The sequence below is a fragment of the Tachypleus tridentatus genome, chromosome 9, assembly GCF_004210375.1.
Source record: "Tachypleus tridentatus isolate NWPU-2018 chromosome 9, ASM421037v1, whole genome shotgun sequence".
Classification (NCBI taxonomy): domain Eukaryota; kingdom Metazoa; phylum Arthropoda; class Merostomata; order Xiphosura; family Limulidae; genus Tachypleus; species Tachypleus tridentatus.
In genome coordinates, this window is record NC_134833.1 from 8420786 (window position 1) to 8442367 (window position 21582).

Below are 21582 nucleotides of genomic sequence, written 5' to 3' on the forward strand. Positions count from 1 at the left end.
CGAAACGTAATTTTTAGGTGTAATAAGTCCATAAACATACTGCTGTGCCACTGGTGAAATAAAACTTTTTTATTAAAGAAAACTCTCAAGTGGAAGTTCTTGAAATGTCCAACCACAACAACTCAGTTATTTCTTTTCGATCATATGGTGACAATGTGATTTTAAATTTAAACATATCAGTTCAGTCTGTACTTAAATATTTATAGTTTTTGTAATATGTTAGTTTAATAACAAGTATATTCAAAGACAGATATGTTTAGAGGAATAATACGAACAAAAGTTTTATAGATAATAGAACTACTTTTTGTCTACTACACAGAGAGCTGATGTATAATGTTGCAAGTAGTTCGTTCTGTGCATTCCGATATGTCGGGGAGGGAAATGTTTAAGGAAAGTACTCTCAATGTTTGTTAAAATAAATACATTAATAACATGGCCAATCAGCCCAGCAATAGAAGAAATGGAGCAACTAAAATACGACTGACAAGTAAGCTCGATTTTATTTCATTTTATGTACAACTGATGGAACAAAATTAGTGAGAGGTCATTCACTTTTAAGTTAACTAGCGTCAGTAACATGTTAGGAACACGACAAGGACGACTTCATAACATCGTCATTGTAATAAAGTAGTAACTGTATTTTTTTAGTTTTCATATTAGTAGTGCACTGTACGGTAGAACTACAAATATTAGTAGTGCACTGTACGGTAGAACTACGTCACGGTAGAACTACAAATATTAGTAGTGCACTGTACGGTAGAACTACAAATATTAGTAGTAACTACAAATATTAGTAGTGCACTGTACGGTAGAACTACAAATATTAGTAGTGCACTGTACGGTAGAACTACAAATATTAGTAGTGCACTGTACGGTAGAACTACAAATATTAGTAGTGCACTGTACGGTAGAACTACAAATATGCCTGAGTTACCGTTTACCAGCAACCCCAATAGGTAATTTAAAAGTTAAATATACAATGTTTAGTGTTACAAGTTATCTGAGTCTGTTCCTTCTTCTAGTCCTGAGTCATGAACAGTGACGTCTTTGGTTAAAACAGTATTCGGTCTAGAACTGAGAAGGTAGAACTTTGAACTTAAGAAGGACAAACGACTTGGAAATTTCCACGTATGTTACATTATATTAGCTGATGTTGGATTACAGTAAATACTGATTGTAAACTGTGGGTTAACTGACAGTATTGTAATGGTTTCTGTTGTTGGGCAGGTTCTTTTGATTTGTTTTGGTAAAAATAATTCGAAGTCTAGTTCACTCCCATTAGATATACAAATCTGTCAAGTGATATCACAAGTAAAACTGAACAATCACTTGTAATTTTGGCTCTCTTGTCAATGGCACACATTCAAAATTTGGTTCATTGACAGACTTATTAACTAGCTAACTCAGTAATTACTAAACATTCATTTAAATTCATAGTCATTACACATCGCCATTACATTGTGCTAAAAAAAATCCCTGTAGCAGTTACTACAAATTGTGTAAATTAGAACATTCATACTGAACTTGCATTAAGTTTTGAAGTTTGAATGTCAAAATAAACTTTAACCATTATGAGGCTGTAATATAACGGTTAATATTCCAGACCTACTGAATGAACTAATGAGATTCCATCTACTATCTAGCAACCCCACAGCCAAGGGAACTTACTGGCTTTGAGAAATCAGCTAGAAACATCAGAGAAAAACTGTTTACAGATACACAAATAGTATTTTGATATTAAATTTATATACATATAGAGCTGTAGATATTTGTAAATAATAATGTCTTTGTATTTCTGTAAAACACTCTGTTCATTATTAATACTAAATTTTTATTGGGCTAAAGTTTGTATGTTTATTTATCTAACATTATCTTTATACCTGTACATTGAAGTGAAATTTGATCAGTCTTTTACACTGTCCAGTCACTTGTAGAATATATGACATATTACAGACTATTTCATAATGATTAGGTATAAGTAATACATTTGTATCAGGTACATAACCAAATCTCTGTTTTAACAAAGTCAATATGTGCTTTTGTAAGTTTAAAAACTGGTTGTTTTTATGTCATTTCGTTCACAAGTAAATAATAACTTGGTAGATATTGGGCAATCAGAGAATTAAAGAGGGTATATTTATGGAACATTTTTATGTCTATGTTTATTCTTTAGGTTTTATTTTATCTTTTCCATAGATATAATATAACTTTCATGGTGCATGTTGTTGTTTTTCTTGTATTGTCTGTTGTTTTATCCACATTATGATTTCAGTAGGGTTTGTTTGCCCTGCTTGAAGCTACTCCTGGAAGCACAGTTAGTGGACCACTGGACTGAGAGCAGCAGTGTAAATTAGGGGTCTTTGGTCAAAGTCTCGTGTGAGGTTCATTTTTCAACATCACGATACATGTATATACTAGATATCTAGCTAGATGGTTGTCAGAGTCAATTAAATTGTGAATCAGACCATTTCTGCACATGCTTGAGTCAGTAACTAGCTTGATGTATGTGACTGTTGTGTAATTAAATGGAGAGCATGATTCTTTGTCTGTAAATATCATGTAGTTTCTTGTGTTGAGGATGTTAGGTAGTGTTGCATTGTTAGCTCAAAGGTAAGTTGTGCATAAGTACAGAATTAAATAACACATTTCTCTACATATGTACTAGTATTTATTTACTAGTCTAATCCTTGAGGGTTGTCAAATTGTGAATGAGATAATTCACATGTTTTGTACAGTTGGTAGAGCATCAGCCATGGAGCGCTAAAGTTAAGCCAAGCATCTTAGATTCAAGCCCTAGGGCAGATTTTTTTAACATCTTTATTCATTTTATTGTTTGGTGCTGTTGGCATATTTTTCATGTAGTTTTGTTTGGTTATTTATTTAAAACTATTTTTTGCCCTCTTCACACACACACACACACACACACACACACACACACCATGAATGAGGTTTACATCTATATACTTATGAAGTATAACTTAATGATATATGAACATTGTATTTGATGTCAGACTGCCACTTGTAGTCTGTGTATTGTGCAATGTTATTCTTTTCTTCACATATGCATGAAAAGCTGGCACCTTATGTTTTTCTCACAAACCAACTTTCCTATGAATCATGACCCATGTCTCGAAAATGTAACTTTATCAGCTTTTTCAGGAGTTAGTGATATGCAGTTAAATCGCTGCAGATGTAGGTAATAATTTTATTTACATTTATAAAAATATTTCATAATAAACTCCAGTTTGCATCAGAGTTAAGAAATACACACATAGATATAGTTATATACAGAATCAAAGGTAAAAACCCTGTTTTTGAAAATAAGTCTTTGATGTAATATATGTTATAATCTAGTGCAGATGTAATGGATCTTATAAAACATTTATTTTGGATTATCAATTGCTCACTTATTAGGTTGTAAACAAAATGCAGTCCTGGTGACAAGAAAAATGTGTGCTTTGAATTATTATTATTATGTGTGTAGAGTTGGTTAAGTGCCAGTCTATTTTATCTCTTCAACACTGTGGAATATATATACAAGTATATGTGTATTCAGCACCAGGCTTAGACTGATAAATAATTTATCATGTATACTGTATGACCATTAGTGTTGTGTTGTGACCTTAACAGAACAATACTTCTTAGAGTAGAGATGTGTGATTCTAAAAAAATTGATTCTAGATGTACTGCTAGATGGTCATGTGTATGTCTGGATAAATGGCCAGATATTTTGGAGCCAGCTTCAAACACAACACCAAACTTTTGAAAGCACAAATTCAACTACTACCAAGCATACTTTGAAAGCAAGGCTTTCAGTCAACTGTGACCACTGCAAGTTACCAGATAATGAGAGAGTTTGGAAATCCTGGCAGCAGAGAAGTGTGGTTAGAAATGGCAGAGATAAGCAACCTGTGTTATGCAACAATAAAACTAACCAAGTAACTTTTTACCTAAAACCAACTTGTAATGCCCACACAGCATATGAACTCATTACACAATCTGTTGCATGAAATTTCCTCCTGTGCCATAAGTTGTCTATATTAAATACACAGACCGTGCACTCTTGACCCAGAGATAAGTTGCTGAAGTCACCTGTAACATTTCACTCATTTTATTTCTTTCATGCCCTCTATTGTTATGAAATCCAACTAATAGCTTTCTTCAGAAGGTCATCCACAACAGAGAGCAGTTTAAACATGAGTTGTTTGCTACTTATTTTATTATCAGTAAATGTTTGGTCAACAGATATATATTGTTTGTACATGTTTTTGTCTGATAATTACTGAATATATGTTCATTATTGGTAGTTGTTCTCATTTTGTATCTGAATGCAGAATATACATGAATGTGCCAAGGTTAATACTGTTTTTATTTTTATGCATGAGTATAGTCAGAACAGGTTCTATACCTTCAGATTAAGCAAATGTTATTGTTCTCAAACATGATATACCATTTCTACACTTTTAATGTGTCAGTGTGGCTTGCTAATAATTGATGTCTGACATTAATTTTAGTTATTGTAAAAGCTTAAGCCACATTATCTGAGTAGATTCTGTTTGAAAGTAGATAACAAATCTGTTGTTAAAAGCCATTTTAAACTAGTTCTTATTTTTAGAACTGGTATAGTACAAGTTAGTTAACCCTCAGGCATCTTACTTTTTAAACATACAATCTGCTACTGGGGAAGTCAACATATTGGATTTTATTGAGTAATTTTATTTTTATTTGTCCAATCATTATTCAGTGTAGAGAATTGGTGACTTGGTTAGTTACTCATCTTAATAAACTACAGAATGGGACATCAGTAATAATTTGTTGGATGAAATTAAATAATGGTGATATTTTTGTTTACATATTTTTAATTTGACTTCAGTTATTAGGATTCCTATATAAAAACAAACATCAGTTTACAAGCAACTTGGTGCATAAATGAGTAAAAATGCATTAAATGTGGTGGTACTTTTTATATTTTAGAAATATTTGTGAAATAATACATGTAGATAACATACAGGTATATGTGAAGTTTAAACATTCAAAATTTTTAACTGGTTTTATTGACAAAATCAAAGTTTTATGCCCCACACAAACATAACTACAAGTTTTATCTTCAAATTTTGCAGTTGACATAGAACAAAGTATCTAAGAAACATTTAATAAGAATTTATTACAGTTAAGGTAAGTTATGAGATGTACTACTATGAGAAATTCAAATGTACTACTTTGAGACAGACTACATTAAAGTTGGGGTAGCAAATGAGATGTAATGCTTGGATTTATTAATATACACTGAGAAATTCGTAATTATATGTGAAACTGCTTCGTTTTTATTAAGAACCTTAAAAGTGAAGTAAATTGTATATTGTGACAATTTGTGACATTAAACTTTTCAGTCATAAAAAAATAAAAAGTGAAACTCATTTTTGTATAACGTTAGGATTTCTCGAGTGAGGAACATAATATGCCAGTCCAGGAATAGTAATTCTATCACACTTAATAACCATTGCGTAACACATCTTTAGATTGGAATTAAACTTAAAATTCACAATGTCTAATTACTTAGGTTAGCTAATATATTATTATTTAAGTTACTGCATAAAAATCAAAAGTAAGCATATAGCATACTAATTTAATAGATACTAGGCAACTAAGACTATTTTTACTTTGGAAGATTAAGTCTAGTAAATAATTACCTAATAAATCGAACAATGACGTTATGTAACTACCCCTATCGATCAAATCTGCAACACGTAATTATGAACATTAATAAGCAAATAATGACGTGTTCATCTGAACAAAACGCTATTTGAGTTACTACATGAAACGGTTTACGTAATTCAAATGCAGAGAAATGCTAAGACACACCATGTTTTTTATTAATTGTTTTCTCTTAGAGGCCGTTTTAAACATGCATAAGTATAAACTGCACAGTCAGAAATGGTAGTTTTTAAGTTTAGGTTATTGATGTGTGTGAGTATGTGTGTGTATATATGAAAAGTGGTTATCACACATTGCTGACCTTCGCCATTTACCAAATCGTGAAAATACCTTACGTAATAAAACAGGCATATTCCCCCTGACTTCTCAACATTTACCAGTTTTAGTTTTAACAAAATTAATGAAATATTAAAAGGAGCCCATTTTTTATTTAATGTGTACCTAAAAATAAACCTGGCACTGATAAAGTTGTTTATCTGCAACCATGACACGGGAAGAGCTAACTTGTTAGAGCTGTGGTATGTTAGGGCTTTAGTACAGATTTCTGTAGCGATTAGGTAAACATTTGAGAATGCCAAGACGGGGTTTAAAGTTTATTTTTGACTAAAGTCCATACCCGGTAATTTTCTGAGTGCGATTACGCGTCTCCACTATTTTATTTACCGAAATTTTAGTATCTTGTACATAATTGCTGAGCTAGATAGCTGTGCAGTTTAGTGTTTTTGGAGAATGTTTATTTTTTTAAATCTCATTGACACCTTTCTATTTCTGTAGTCAATCCAATGTGAAAACTGTCAGAACAAGGCCTTCTTGTGAAAGTTAGTGTATTTGTAACTTTACATTTCACTGTTTCTGCACTTACTCATTGTTGCCGTATTATTCATAGTATTTATCTATCTATAAACATGCGTTTTAACACATTCGAGTAATATCCAATAAGTTAAGGTTTTCCATCTTTTTTGACTGTTTTGAGGTATAGATTATTAACGTATATTTTAATCTTTGGGTCAGCCAACTGAGAAACTTAATTGTGTTGGCCGAGAGAAATAGCCTGGCTGACCTTACGATACAGAATTCCAGTAAAAAATCATGAGCGTTAAGATTTGTTTGAGATCCACCCGAACTCTGACCTTCCTCTCGTTTGCCTACAGGAGATTGGACTACTTTAATGGGGTAGTAACTAGTAATTGACCCATTTAAGTAATAAAATATTTTGTTTTCCGAGGGGTTACTTTCAGGAGGCTAGACACAGACGTGCTTATGCATTTAATAACCTGTTAAGTAAGTGTGTACTGAACAGTTGATTAGTTATTGTTTTGGTAATTATACAAAAATGCTGTTTATAAGATTCGAAATTATTCTAAGTTTTGCTAAAGTTCAGAAATGCAAGAAAAACTTGCGATATAGTTTATTGCATCGAATAACCAAGCCTCCCAGTGAAATTGGTGAACATAGTCATAAACGAAAAGAAACCCATAACTTCTAAATTTAACTTATATTTTAAACCAAAATGATTGCCGTAAATTTTTTACACTGTGAGATATAGTATTTAGATTACCATATTTATCCACGGAAAGAACGATTTGGTAGTTCTTTAATGTGGTAGAATAATTCAGACTTTTTTACCTGATCCTGTATGGTGAAATCTGTGTCGTCACACGTGAATGGATTTCTTCGTGGAAACTTTACAAAGGGGGATAGAAATTTAAATTTATTATGGTTTAGATATAAATTATTTATTTTAATATTTTGGCTTGTTAAATAACAAGTTGTTCTATATATTAAAAAACATTTGTAACGGCATGCTTTGAAGTCGTGTGTATGTTAACTTGACGTAATGATGAAATAATAGTCTATATTTCCAAACGAGAGAAATAAACGCACTGATAATTTAACTGCACAGTGGAAAGTTTATTTTGCTTTTACAAGCATAACACAATTAAATAAAGAAAAACCATTACGGTATGGTCCAAGTTTATAAATATAAGGTATATATATATATTATTTCATCGTATTTAACTTTCAAGAATATGAGTTTGGTTGTGTGTTTTACTTGTGATATGACATCGAAATAACGTGTTTTAGTAATAAGTAGGCCTAATAATAGTTAGACTGATTTAATCAAACTAACAAATGTTTCAAAAAGCACATTGTTTGACAAGAAGACACATTTTACCATTAGAAGACTTTAACTGATATAACATATTTCTAGATAATAATGTTTTGAGTTTTAGTTTATGAAAAAAATCTATATATACGAAATAATTTTAAAATATCAACATGTACTTACTACATTTTATTTTAAGGCCTAAATTTAAAACATTTAATATGCAGAATAAAATGGTTTAGATGTGTGTGTGTGTGTGTGTGTGTATGTAATATTTTAATTTTTATTATGAAATTTTCTATTTCGGTACACTTAATCTTAACAAGTGAAAAAAAATTAAATCCCCTGGTGCATCACCGATAAATTCACGAAATTCGAATGCTAAAATCCGGGCTTGAATTCCTCCAATAAATAGTTTCAGATAATCTGTTGGGTGGTTTTGAGCTAAAACAAATAAACCAGGGAAAAGATGCTAAAACTTTATTTTACAAGCGAAGCGCATTAGGGACTAGCACGTTCGATATACATAGTACATGTGTAAGAAAGCTGTATCATCTGTCATATGAAGAGATGCGACGTAATGGTTGTACTGTTGCGAATTAGGCTTAGTAATTCAAACCTAAGTATTGTTACGTGACGAAACGAAATAAAATTTGACCTTCGATCCAAGTTTAAGTGGCAGAAGTGGTTATTATGAACATATTTTGTGAGTTATGTAACATACATTTGAAGTTGGTTGCTTTGCCTCTTAAACAGTAGTGTATTGCTTTGTTTATATCTATACTTTGAAATGGTGGGATTTAAAGTGTTTCTGTTAAAAGTTTTATCTACATTAATAAGTTATTGTGAGAAGGTCTCATCAAGGACTGTTCCATGTATGAGGACTAATGATATGATTTAAATTATGTTTGCCCTTTTTAAATGCAATTTTTATTCATCTATTTTTTATTTTTTTTTAACTTAGGCGTTTGTAGAAAAATCTCGTGTTGTGATTTTTGAACGTTGTCTCCCGGAACACATCCTTTGAACGAGATATGAAATGTATAGGGTAGGAGGGTGTGTGATCCATTCTGTCGCACAAACTGATTCGGTTATGTACTCTGTCAAAAGTCGTTGCACTTTACGTTCCAGTGAAAATAAAATTATTTCTCACAAGGAGCAGTAGAACATAGCAAGTTTTTTTTTTTTTTTTATTAGAAGTGTGGAGTTTAATGTAATTATCATACCGGACTGCACTCATTTTCTTCTCGGAGGATGGTGGTTGGGTCAGGAATCTGCTGTACTTATTTTGTTCTAAGGTATTAATGCTTCAAATAGTCCGTGAGTTCGTGATTTTCTTGGTTACAGGGTTCCTAAAAATATACGTGGGTCAAACAAAAATACCGTATATATCTCATTTAATCTCACTAATCATTTTATGTGTATTATTCGTAGAAAATTATTAACTTCAGTTTTTTTATAGTAAATTTAGAGAAAATAAAACGATCTTTATTCCACAACTAATATCGAATGATCGTTTATTTCAACCGACACTTCCAAAACCCTTGCGGCTTTATTAGACCTAGTAGCATTGGTTTTTGGTTTTCTCTCTCCGAGTTTATTTCCAAAATGTCTTAGTCCCTCCAATCCTGAGAGACAGCAAAATATTGTCACTTCTTGGTTGTCCAATCTTTTCACAAAGGAGTCATAAGACATTTGTTGAATATGATATAATTTGGCAGCATGTACACTTATTGATAAAATTTGAGGTTTAAAAAAAATCTTTTAGTAATATTGGTATTTGCTCTCACGTAGAAGAACATATAAACAACTATGGTTGGTATACGTTTGTCAAATAAATAGAAAAAACTTTAACGAGCGAATACGCAAAAAATTTTGTGGGCAAAAGGAAGCCGCATGCCTGTTTAAAAACCGCCCATTTTGTTGGTTTTTTTTTCGGGCGAAGAGAAGTAACTAATTTTTGACCACCCGTGGGTTATTGAACCCAAATACTTACTGCGATTGGATTGGATCTTATTGGAACATCGAATCATACCTTAATTATTTTATGCCTTTTGTGTTTGTTGTATTTTGTTGATAAACAGTTTAAGATTTTCTAGAATTGCTGTCCATTAATTGACATGCCAGACTGCGGAAGGGAGTACTCCGTTGTTTGCGGTACGATATTATAAAAAAAGAAAGAATCGTAAACAACACTTTGGATCCATGGATGTGTTATAAGAGGGACGATTAACTTTCATTATTTTTTTCTGACAAAAACAGCCTAAGAGTTGGCGGTGGGTGTTGTTGAATAATAGCTCTCATCGAAATTAGGGGCGGTTAGCGCAGATATCCCTTGTGTAGCTTTGCGCGAAATTTAACAGACGAAAATACCCTGATAGCCATAACGCACCATAACCGGTTTAGTTGCCTGTTGTATGAGTCATTTTCTGTTTGGTCTTCGTTAGTAGATCAAGCACGTGAAGTTCGGTTTACAAAGGTTATACGAAAATGTACTATTAACGTAGAACTTGTAAGTTATTTGAATCACTGAATAGCTAATTATTAGACTTGTATAATTTTATTGTTGAATTTTTGGTTTTGTTAAGAATACAAGAGCATTCCCAAATTGTTCAAATCTAGAAGGTTGTCTCCAAGCTATTTTGAACAGTTAAATACAGTATACCCTCACCCGTTCGCGGCCCCGCATATTCGCGGGTTAGGCTCTTAACCCTATCGCATCGTATGCCGGTATACCGGGCTAGCGTTATAACGTCATAAAAACAAATGCTTGGTAAACCGGGTTTTTTTTGTAGGTCATAGAAACTAAAAGCGCTTTTCGAGGGTATGTCTGTATTTACTCTCTCAAGCAGTTTTATCGATTGACGTCTTTATCGAACAATGGGCTGAGCTGCTATTGTCTGACTGCCTCAGCTTCCTCCACAACGCAAACGGCAAAGCACAGCCGGTAATGCACTACACACGCACACACACAGCGCTCGGTCCCGAGGAGGCTAGGAAATAGGTTTGAATTTAGCCAATGGCTGACAGCTTTAGTTTCTCCTTCTTGCTGATTGGCTGCATACGCGTGCTGCTGATCAGCTGTTTCTCTCTTTCATTCGCGCGTGAGTTTTCAACGTGGTTGTTTGGACTGTAAATTCAAGTGTTTATTTTTACAATATTATTTACACCCTACAATGCCATTTAAACGCCCTACACCTCCAGCTTCTGGCAAGGAACCTAAGCGCCAGAAAAAGGTTATGACCCTGCATGAGAAGGTACAACTGCTTGATATGATAAAGGAAGGAAAAGGTTATGCTGCTGTAGGACGCCATTACGGAGTGAATGAGAGCACCGTGCTAGTGTAGATACGAATTTTTGTGGAAGTGCTAAGATGGTGACAATCATGAGGATAGAATCTGCCTTAGCATTGTGGATACAAGACTTGCGAAAGAAAAATATCCCTTTGGACACCAAGATCATTCAAAAGAAGGCATTGAAATTATATTCTCAATTCACTGAAGGACAACCAGGACCATCAACAGCAGCTGTTGCCGAAGAATTTCATGCCAGCAAGGGTTGGTTCGATCGTTTCCTGAAACGTTACCAACTACGATTTGGAAAATCCCACGGAGAAGCTGCATCTGCAGACACAGAAGCTGCAGCAAAGTATCCTGAGGCCTTTAAGAAACTCATTGAGGAGAAGGGATACAAGCCAGAGCAGGTCTTCAACATGGACGAGACTGGGTTGTTCTGGAAAAAAAATGCATTCCAGAACTTTCATCATGAAGGACGAACTGAAAGCCCCAGGATTCAAAGCACAAAAGGACAGAGTGACACTTATTATGTGTGGCAATGCTGCTGGCTGGATGATGAAACCCGGCCTCATTTATACATCTGCAAAGCCCAGGGCTTTGAAGAACAAAAATAAAAACACTTTGCCTGTCTTCTGGATGCATAATTCCGAGTCCTGGATTACGAAGCTCCTGACATCCAACTGGTTTCATCAGTGTTTCATCCCTCAAGTGGTAGAATACCTTCGCAAAAAAGAACTCGAATTTCGAGTGTTGCTGATCATGGATAATGCTGGCGGTCACCCTGTGGATTTGTATCATGAGGGAGTCCAGATCGAGTTCCTCCCTCCCAACACAACATCCCTCCTCCAGCCTATGGATCAAGGAGTGATTCGTGCCTTTAAGGCACTTTACACTGGCAACTGTCTTCAACAATTAGTTGATGAAATAGACGAGAATGAGGACTTCCAGTTGAAAGTGTACTGGCGCAATTTCACAATTGCATCGTGCCTGACAGTCATACACAAGGCACTTCAAGACATGAAAAAAGAAACATTTAATGCATGTTGGAAAAATCTGTGGCCAGAATGTGTTCATGATTACAAAGGGTTCTCACCGGATGAAATTCAACATGATGCTGTCAACAAGTCAGTTAAACTAGCAAAGTTAATCGGTGGTGAAGGCTTTGATGATATAACTTATGAAGAGTTCAATGACCTGATTAACGTCCACTCTCAGCCTCTAACGGACGAAGATTTGGCAGAGTTGACGAAATCTGCCAGTGAAGAAGAAACAGAGGGCCAGGAAGAACCATCACAAGAGGAAGAGGACGAGGGTCTAACTCTAGAACGGTTGGCTGAACTCATGTCAAAAGCAAAGGATTTGCAAGAGACTGCCAAGTCATGGGACCCTTACATGGTTCGTTCGCTGCAATTCTCAAATGCAATTAACTCTACTGTGTCGATCTACAAAACTCTATTCATCGCTATGAAAAAAACAACGGAAACAGCTGCCAATAACCATGTTCCTAAAGAAGGTACCCAAAATGTCAAACCAAGCCACACCCGAAGAAAGTACGACACATCCTCCTGACTCTCCTGAAGAAACAACACAACCTCTTGACTCTCCTGAAGAAATGGAGCTTTCTCCTTAAGTGCCTGAAGAGGAGGAGTAATTACCTAAAGTGCTGTAAAGCAGCAGCTAAGCTGTGCCATACTGTACATTAGTGTTATCATTATCATCGTATGGCACAGCAAATTTCATCATCATTTTATCATCATTCATTATTGGTGCACAAACAATATTACATTTTTTTTTTCAATTATTATTGCAATACAGTACGTATTTTTTTATAAATGCATACACTGTATGTACAGTGCATATTTTTGTGACCGTGTATTAATAATGTTTTTTAATTGCATATTATTACTGAATTGTACTGTACTGTATTATTATTACCTGAACTGTGCGTACTGTATTTATCTGTCTAAGTTTGCCTTTAAATTTGTTCCACTTTCTGTCAATTCTAATACATGTGTTGTACGCATAGAAAATGACTTTACGGTACAGTAATACAGTATGGGTAACTATACTATGCGGTGTTACTGTCCTCCTGTACTTACGTTTCTTTTTGATTAAAATATTGTTGCAGTACAAAATTAAAATGTGTTTACATTATCATTACTACATTAGTGAAATACATGACTGCATGCAATATTACTACATTATTACTGTATTAATGAGTAAGAGTGCCTTTAGAAAGTGTCTGGGAAGCATTTAGTACCGTATATAATCTCATACATAGAAGTTTTAAAACTGCATCCAATATTCGCGGTTTTTCGCTATTCGCGGGGGTTACGTTCTTTACCCCCCGCGAATAGCGAGGGAATACTGTATATCAAAACGAGTTTTAGTTTTTCTCTTCAGACTTCGTTGTCTTTTAAAGTCGTGTCAAGTTTATCCCTCTCACTAAAGAAACCAACAGTAATATTGTTTTCATGAGAAAGAACAATAGCATCTGATTCTGATTTGTTCTTAAGCCATTAAGTGTATCGTACGTCCATGTCTAACATGTACGTTACTTGTATCTTCATTATCCACTGGATTTTTACTGAGAATAAGTGAATTTTAAGCCTCATTAGAAAGCTTTTAAATACTGAATGAAATTATATATATGTGTGTGTGTGTGCGTGTGCGCACACATTAACTGTGGAAACATAAAGACCCCCCCTCCTCCATGTTGGTAATCGAAGAGTTAACGCGTTAGGGAAGTTCTAATTTTAACTACGTGTACAACCGTGATTCAGTCTGACAATACCAAAAAATACTTCCTTGTTTCCCAGTATTCCAGCTTGCCAGATTATTCTGTCATGGTTACGAGAACTGGGTTTAAGCCTAAAAAACATTTGAAAGATATTTCCTTGTTTCCCAATCTTCCAATTCGTGTAATTATTCCGTCATTGTCACGAGAACTGGGTTTAAGTCTTAAAAAAACAGGTGGGTGAAAGAAGTTAGATTACCACATTGGATACAGTTCTTCACAGTGCGACTTCGATGACGTTGAAGTTTTTGTTTATTTTGGTCCATAAACATCTTGTTTCTAATTTTGCTTTATTAATTGTATTATGTATTTTAAAAGCTTAGTTTGCATTAACTTCATTATTTAGTTATTAATTCTTGATTACCGGATTTCTGTTGTTGTTTTACTTCTTGGGTATTTAATTATTTCATTTTAATAGTTTTATAATTCTTCCTTTCCTGTAGAGCCCCCTTGTGGCTCACCGGTAAGTTTATTAACGTGTAACGCAGAATGTTTCGTTTCGACACCCATAGTGATCACAGTACAGATAGCTCTTTGTGTAGCTTTGCGCGTAACAACAAGCAAACCACGTTATTGGTAGGCGTACTAATTTTTCACTGCCAGGAAGTTACTGTCACACCTGTGGCACTCCTTTTCACCACCAGCCTTGTCAGGGTAAGGTGTTGCAAATTTCTTTCACGTTAGAGAATATTTAATTTTTCACACTTCACTCTAGACAAGTATATTCCCCGTCCCCCCAAAAAAATAAAACAACAAAGAAGAAGAGAGAGAGAAAAATAATTTATCATTTTAGCTGAGAATATTCATATCACATTCTGTACCAGGGACTGGTTTGTTGCTTCCCATATTCATATCACATTGTGTACCAGGGACTGGCTTGTTGCTTCCCATATTCATATCCCATTCTGTACCAGGGACTGGCTTGTTGCTTCTCATATTCATATCACATTGTGTACCAGGGACTGGCTTGTTGCTTCCCATATTCATATCACATTGTGTACCAGGGACTGGCTTGTTGCTTCCCATATTCATATCACATTGTGTACCAGGGACTGGCTTGTTGCTTCCCATATTCATATCACATTGTGTACCAGGGACTGGCTTGTTGCTTCCCATATTCATATCACATTGTGTACCAGGGACTGGCTTGTTGCTTCCCATATTCATATCACATTGTGTACCAGGGACTGGCTTGTTGCTTCCCATATTCATATCACATTGTGTACCAGGGACTGGCTTGTTGCTTCCCATATTCATATCACATTCTGTACCAGGGACTGCCTTGTTGCTTCCCATATTCATATCACATTCTGTACTAGGGACTGACTTGTTGCTTCTCATATTCATATCACATTGTGTACCAGGGACTGACTTGTTGCTTCCCATATTCATATCACATTGTGTACCAGGGACTGACTTGTTGCTTCCCATATTCATATCACATTGTGTACCAGGGACTGGCTTGTTGCTTCTCATATTCATATCACATTGTGTACCAGGGACTGGCTTGTTGCTTCTCATATTCATATCACATTGTGTACCAGGGACTGGCTTGTTGCTTCCCATATTCATATCACTTTGTGTACCAGGGACTGGCTTGTTGCTTCCCATATTCATATCACTTTGTGTACCAGGGACTGGCTTGTTGCTTCCCATATTCATATCACATTGTGTACCAGGGACTGGCTTGTTCCTTCCCATATTCATATCACATTGTGTACCAGGGACTGGCTTGTTGCTTCCCATATTCATATCACATTGTGTACCAGGGACTGGCTTGTTGCTTCCCATATTCATATCACATTGTGTACCAGGGACTGGCTTGTTGCTTCCCATATTCATATCACAATGTGTACCAGGGACTGGCTTGTTGCTTCCTATATTCATATCACATTGTGTACCAGGGACTGGCTTGTTGCTTCCCATATTCATATCACATTGTGTACCAGGGACTGGCTTGTTGCTTCCCATATTCATATCACATTGTGTACCAGGGACTGGCTTGTTACTTTAAACTGTCTTGAGCCACTGAAAGGTAAGTACAACGAGAACTAGTATGAATTACTTTGGAAGCAATCCGTCAGTTCTTTCTTTTTATATTCATGAAATCCCACGGTCCGGCATGGTGGTTGTGACGGACTGTTTCTGGCAACTGAGATACTTCAGCTTATGAGACACTACCCTTGGTCTCACTTAATGAAAGCCTCTTGTTTATTTTGTTTTAAACGTCACATGCACTGTGACGTCAGAAGTTGTGAATCAACAAGGTGATAATAAGTTTGAAGTAATGAACTTTCTAACCCTGGTGTCAAAATGTTTAAGAAGAGGAAATCATCAGTAGCCGCGGTGCTTGAAATTGTTTTAAGCAGGGATAGGGTAAATTAATTTTTGAGACCGCTGTTTTATCTTTTTTTTTTTTTTTGTGGTCACAACACCAAGCGTGGTGTGCACGTATACCCGATTCGATTTTATTACTCATCAGGATTTCTGCCGGCATACCTTCGAATTGAAGTTATTTTAGGAAAGATTGGAATAATGTAATCTTTAAGTGTGATCAAATAGACCAGCCGAAAAGAGTCTACAACCGTAATTAGCTCTCAAATCAGTAAAGATACGACGGGAGGTATGAGCTAAACCTTTGTATTTAAACAACAAACAACAGTTTTGTGAATTGTGGGTAATCAAGTTTGCTTCACGTGCGTGGGAACCATCTTACTTCAATATTATACAGCGACATGTTGTGTTTTGTTATGTTTTGCAATAAACGACACAATTGAGAAAAGTTTTAGTTTTTTGAATTGGAACACATAATATAGTCTTTATTTTCAAAATGGGATACAATTATACTCCTAAGTTTGAATTAGACTTAAAACGTATCCATGAAATTCATCACAATACAAATACATGTATAAGGGAAATGTCGAAGGCCACTGATGTGTAACAACTTTTTCTATTCGTATCTAGGAGACCCAGGCATGGCCAGGTGGTTCAGGCGCTATACACTCAGGGGTTGCGACTTCGAATCCCCGTGACACCAAACACGCTCGTCCTTTAAGCCGTGGGGGCGTTATAACGTAATGGTCAATCCCACTAATCGTTGGTAAAAAGTTGATGGTGGGTGGTGATAACCAGCTGCCTTCTTACAATGCTAGAATAGGGACGTATAATAGTCCTCGTGTAGATTTGCGCGAAATTCAAGAACAAAACAGCTTGGATTATCTCAGACTTGATCTTATCTTACATGCTTAAAATAAGGAAGGCTTTGTGGTTCCACTCAGTGTTTAGTATTTTACATGTTTACTTATCCAGTACTTTTTATATACCTGTTTAGACGCTTATTATTTCTAGAGAGATCTATAAACATATTCGTAGTTTCATGTACGAATCACACATTTTAAGGGAGTTGATTGTTTTTATAGGAACATCAGTAATTTAGTTTGGTTCGTTAAAAACACAAACAGTAATTCTTGTTGTTTCTTTCTTCTAGTTCTCTGTGCAAAGAATCTGGCCAAAAAGGACTTCTTTAGTAAGTATATTTAAAATCATGTTCTGGGTTGCTATTGTTGGCAGTTTGTATTTTGAACGTTATTCTGTTATCTTGCATTATTTATTATTTAACAATATTGGAAATCCAAGGTCGCAAAGATTTCAAAATATTATGGTTTTGCACAATATAAACCAAGTTATATATACCGTTTCTAAGTTTCTACAGTTTATCTTTGTTAAAACCAAGTTAAATATTCCGTTTCTAAGTTTCTACAGTTTATCTTTGTTAAAACCAAGTTAAATATTCCGTTCCCTATCCTCACCGGTTTTTGTGATAGAATTAGCGACTCGAGTTCTGAAACGTATGTTTTCAATATATGTATAATTTAATATGCCATATTAAATATTGTATATTTTTTTTGTGAACTGTTAAATTGTGTGTGTTTGTACAGGTAAAGTTTATGCCATGGGTTTTAAGACGCACTGCTCTCCTGTTCTACGTGATACTGCTAACATTTAAACTTTATAACATAAATTATCACAACAAAATGAATATATGTTAATGCGCCCAATTCTTCTAAACGATGGATATATAATAATAAAGTTACGTTGTTTTTTTTTGTTTAATTGCCATGCACAAACAATGATTGAAAATCGACAGCGTTTTAAAACACCATTAATTTAACAAGACATATATATGGTTCATGGTAACTTACTGGCCTTTCTGACGTTGCAGTTTCATTAAGTAGAATGATGGTTGCCAGAAGTGATGTATTCTATTTCCAGGAATAATTCACATCCGTTTAGGGGGGGAGTCATATAGTAAGATGTTTAAAAGATGTCAAACTTACAGCGTTACCCACGAAGTTGGAAAAATTCCACAGCAGGGCTTTTAGAGGACTACAGTAGGTTTCTAATTTTTACCCTCTAGCCTGTTCAGAGACAGTGTTGAGACCCACAAAGTCATTACAGTGAAGCTGTGTGTTGTTACCACCTGGTAACGTTAACAAGAATATGAAATTAACAAATGCGTACAAGCCAAAATGTCGTAAATTTTTAGACGCATCTTGAAGTGAACAGACTGAAGAGATTCGAATTACAGTGGTTCCATCACGTATCTGTCGAGTCTCAGTCTAATTAAAAGTGGTCTTTCCTTGGACATTGGAAGTCTTGTTGACAGCTTGCTCCAAATGAATCATCCAAGTTTATCTTTGTTGTCATTCGCAAAGTTTGGTTTGATGCAATTTAAAGAGTCTGGAAACATTGAATAATGATTACTGTTAATTAGAAATTATATTTAATTACCCTCTATTGTTCATTATTGAAACCTCATAAAGCTATATTTTCGTATTGTTATTTGGATTTTGAAAAAGAGACAAATCATTTGTATTGGTGCGTTAGTTGTAACTTACGCTGTAAATTTAAACTAATTTCAGTGGAAGTCATAACTAGATCATTGGGGATTATCGTTAGTTAAGTAACTGATATAACTAAAAACACTAAACAGTAAGGTGTTTCAAGCCACTGCTGTGGAACAACAGTCGTAAAGTTGCTCTGCTGTGAAAGAAGTTAATGACCCGTATAGAGACAAATCATTGATGCCTCGAACTGACACGTCACACGCATTTGGGTACAAGAAGTTTTGATAGAACACACAATGATACAAAGTTAAACTATTTACATATAGTCATGGGTACGAACCCTGCAATCAGTCGCTTTCGTATTTTTGCCATTGTTTTTTTCTCTTTTTCAAACCTACATATTCTCCAAACACCTCGAATACCAATAGCCATAAATATCCCTGCACCAGTTACGTCTTAATATCTTCGAAATATTATCACAATTTCCACCCTGATGAAAGACAATATATTAGTATATTATGATAATATGACTTAGGCCAGCACTACGTAGCTCTGTCCAGGGTGTGGTCATTCATGGGTTAAAATTTTCTGTTGCTGAAGTTGAAAACATTGATAATTCTTGTTGAAGGAAGGTTTCGAATATTAATCCTTAGTTTTAGACCGAAGCTTGAAGAACTGGAACATCTGTGTCTGTTTTGACACATTTCAATATGTCCTACCATCAGGAATAATGTCGGAAAACTGATGTGTGTACAAAAGATGAGAAAAACAATTACGTAAATGTATGTCGTCTACTAAGATGTATTTGGTTTATCGTGTTTTATGGATGTGTATTGATTTCTGTGCTATTCAAATTTATATATAAAATAAGAAACAGCAAAAACAAACATTTCTCTGTTGCTACATTTCTGAATCATAATTTTCATGTAATGCTGTTTGATCACTATGATTTTTTAAAACTGATGTTTATGTTTATGTCGTTTGATGGAACTGAACATTGTGTTACACTTATATTTGAAAGGAACATATAATAAGTATGTTTGTACATGGTTTTGAGTTTTGAATAGGGTATGGTATGTAATTAAAAAAAATCTTTATAAATTCAGTGTTTTTGTTACATTGTGAGTTCTATTAACAAGTACAAAACGTGGATCAAAAACTTGTACGAAGTTGTTTTATTTTTAATTAGTGCGTAAAAATATCTGACAGTTTAAGATGGGGTGGGGACTCACAGTATTCCTGAGGGGTTTCCAAGAATTAGAATAGTATTACAGCTACACCATGTTTGTTATTCGTTCAATTCAACACACACAGCAGCGGTTATAAGCCATTTGATACGACAGTTGTTGTGTATACGCCTTGAGCAAGCTGGTAAAGAATGTTTGCAATTCTATTTTGTTGTTATTCAATAGTGTCAGGCCTGTGACATTTTCAACCACTACAGTCTATGTTATCTTAGTATATTATACATTATATGTATGTTAATCATTCTTCTAATTGTAGTAAAGGGACTAAATAAAGAATGTAGCGTTAAAAATGCCATAGGCCTAATACAAATATTTTGTGAAAAGTACAATTGTGTATATGGTGTTGAGTTTTGTCTCGTTTTAATAATATAACAGTATTGTTGGTTAGTTACTGTTTTATTTTACTAACCATTCATTGTGTTACTTAGGTTTTATTTTAAACGTATGATAAACTACTGTTACGAGTGAACGTGCCCTTTATGTGTGGGAATTGGTGAAGGATTGACGGGTCTGGAATTTAAATATAACGTGCCAAGAGCGGTTTTAGGTCACATTGGTATTCTAGACCATGTAACGTTCAGCACCTGTTTAGTTTCTAATAGACTGACCTTTGTCACCTGCCAAGGCTGTTTGATTTTGTAAGTTTAATTTAATACTTATAAAACCCAAGTACTAATTGCATTATTGAAAAGAAAAAGAAAGTGCCCGAAGGGTTTACTCTGCTTTGAAAATTTGTAAATAAAATATCGTTTACATATCTGCTGTGGAACTTTCATAATGACTGATGATCGATATATGAAGTTTTAGAAAACACCACTAAACAAGAGTAATCACAGTAATTGCATATCCAACTGTCTCGTTTCGAGATTGCATGCATTTAGATTGGATAACGTAGAATTTCACCTTCCTACATCCAGAATGGTCAAAGATTCGGATCAGTTTTTGTAGTGTGATGATGAGTTTTAACCTTAACATGTCCATGAAATTTGGTACAAATCCAATCAAACTTAGCAGATTTATTAACCAAAAACAGGAAAGATGTCCTATCTTCACCTTATAAAAAATCATGAAATTTGGTACAAATCCAATCAAACTTAGCAGATTTATTAACCAAAAACAGGAAAGATGTCCTATCTTCACCTTATAAAAAATGCTTCAAAGTGATCCAGAATCCGGACCAAATTTGGAGAAGAGTGTTCCATATTGACTTCCCATTTTGTGTAAAAGTTTCGTGTACTTTGGTCTATTAGTTTTCGAGATACTCGCACACACACCAATTGCAATACCCTTCCTGAGCGAGGGTAACAGAATACACATTAACAGTTTTACCTCCATTTTCAGAGTTGTTAATGACAAGAAGACTGTGTGTGGGGCATTTGGATCTTCTGATTGTTTTTGTAACAACATTGTTTTTTTACATTCTTTAAGACATTTTGATTCTCTGAGTATTGTAATAACATTGCCTATTCTTTAAAACATTTTGAATCTCTGATTATTATTGTAAAAACATTATTACATTTTCCTTTGAAAGTGAATTCTTGCATCTTATGGCTTAACTTCGACATTATAAGAT

General features: G+C 34.6%; 1 protein-coding gene across 1 annotated transcript in view; it reads left to right on the plus strand.

Moving 5' to 3' along the window:
• Positions 1–320: 320 nt before the first annotated feature.
• The window catches only part of LOC143224732 (E3 ubiquitin-protein ligase SMURF2-like), an 83726-nt gene continuing 62464 nt past the window's right edge, over positions 321–21582 (plus strand). Inside the window, 2 exon segments of the mRNA XM_076452994.1 lie at positions 321–487; positions 17403–17441. Of these exon segments, the coding sequence (XP_076309109.1) occupies positions 433–487; positions 17403–17441 (94 nt within the window). The 5' untranslated portion in view covers positions 321–432.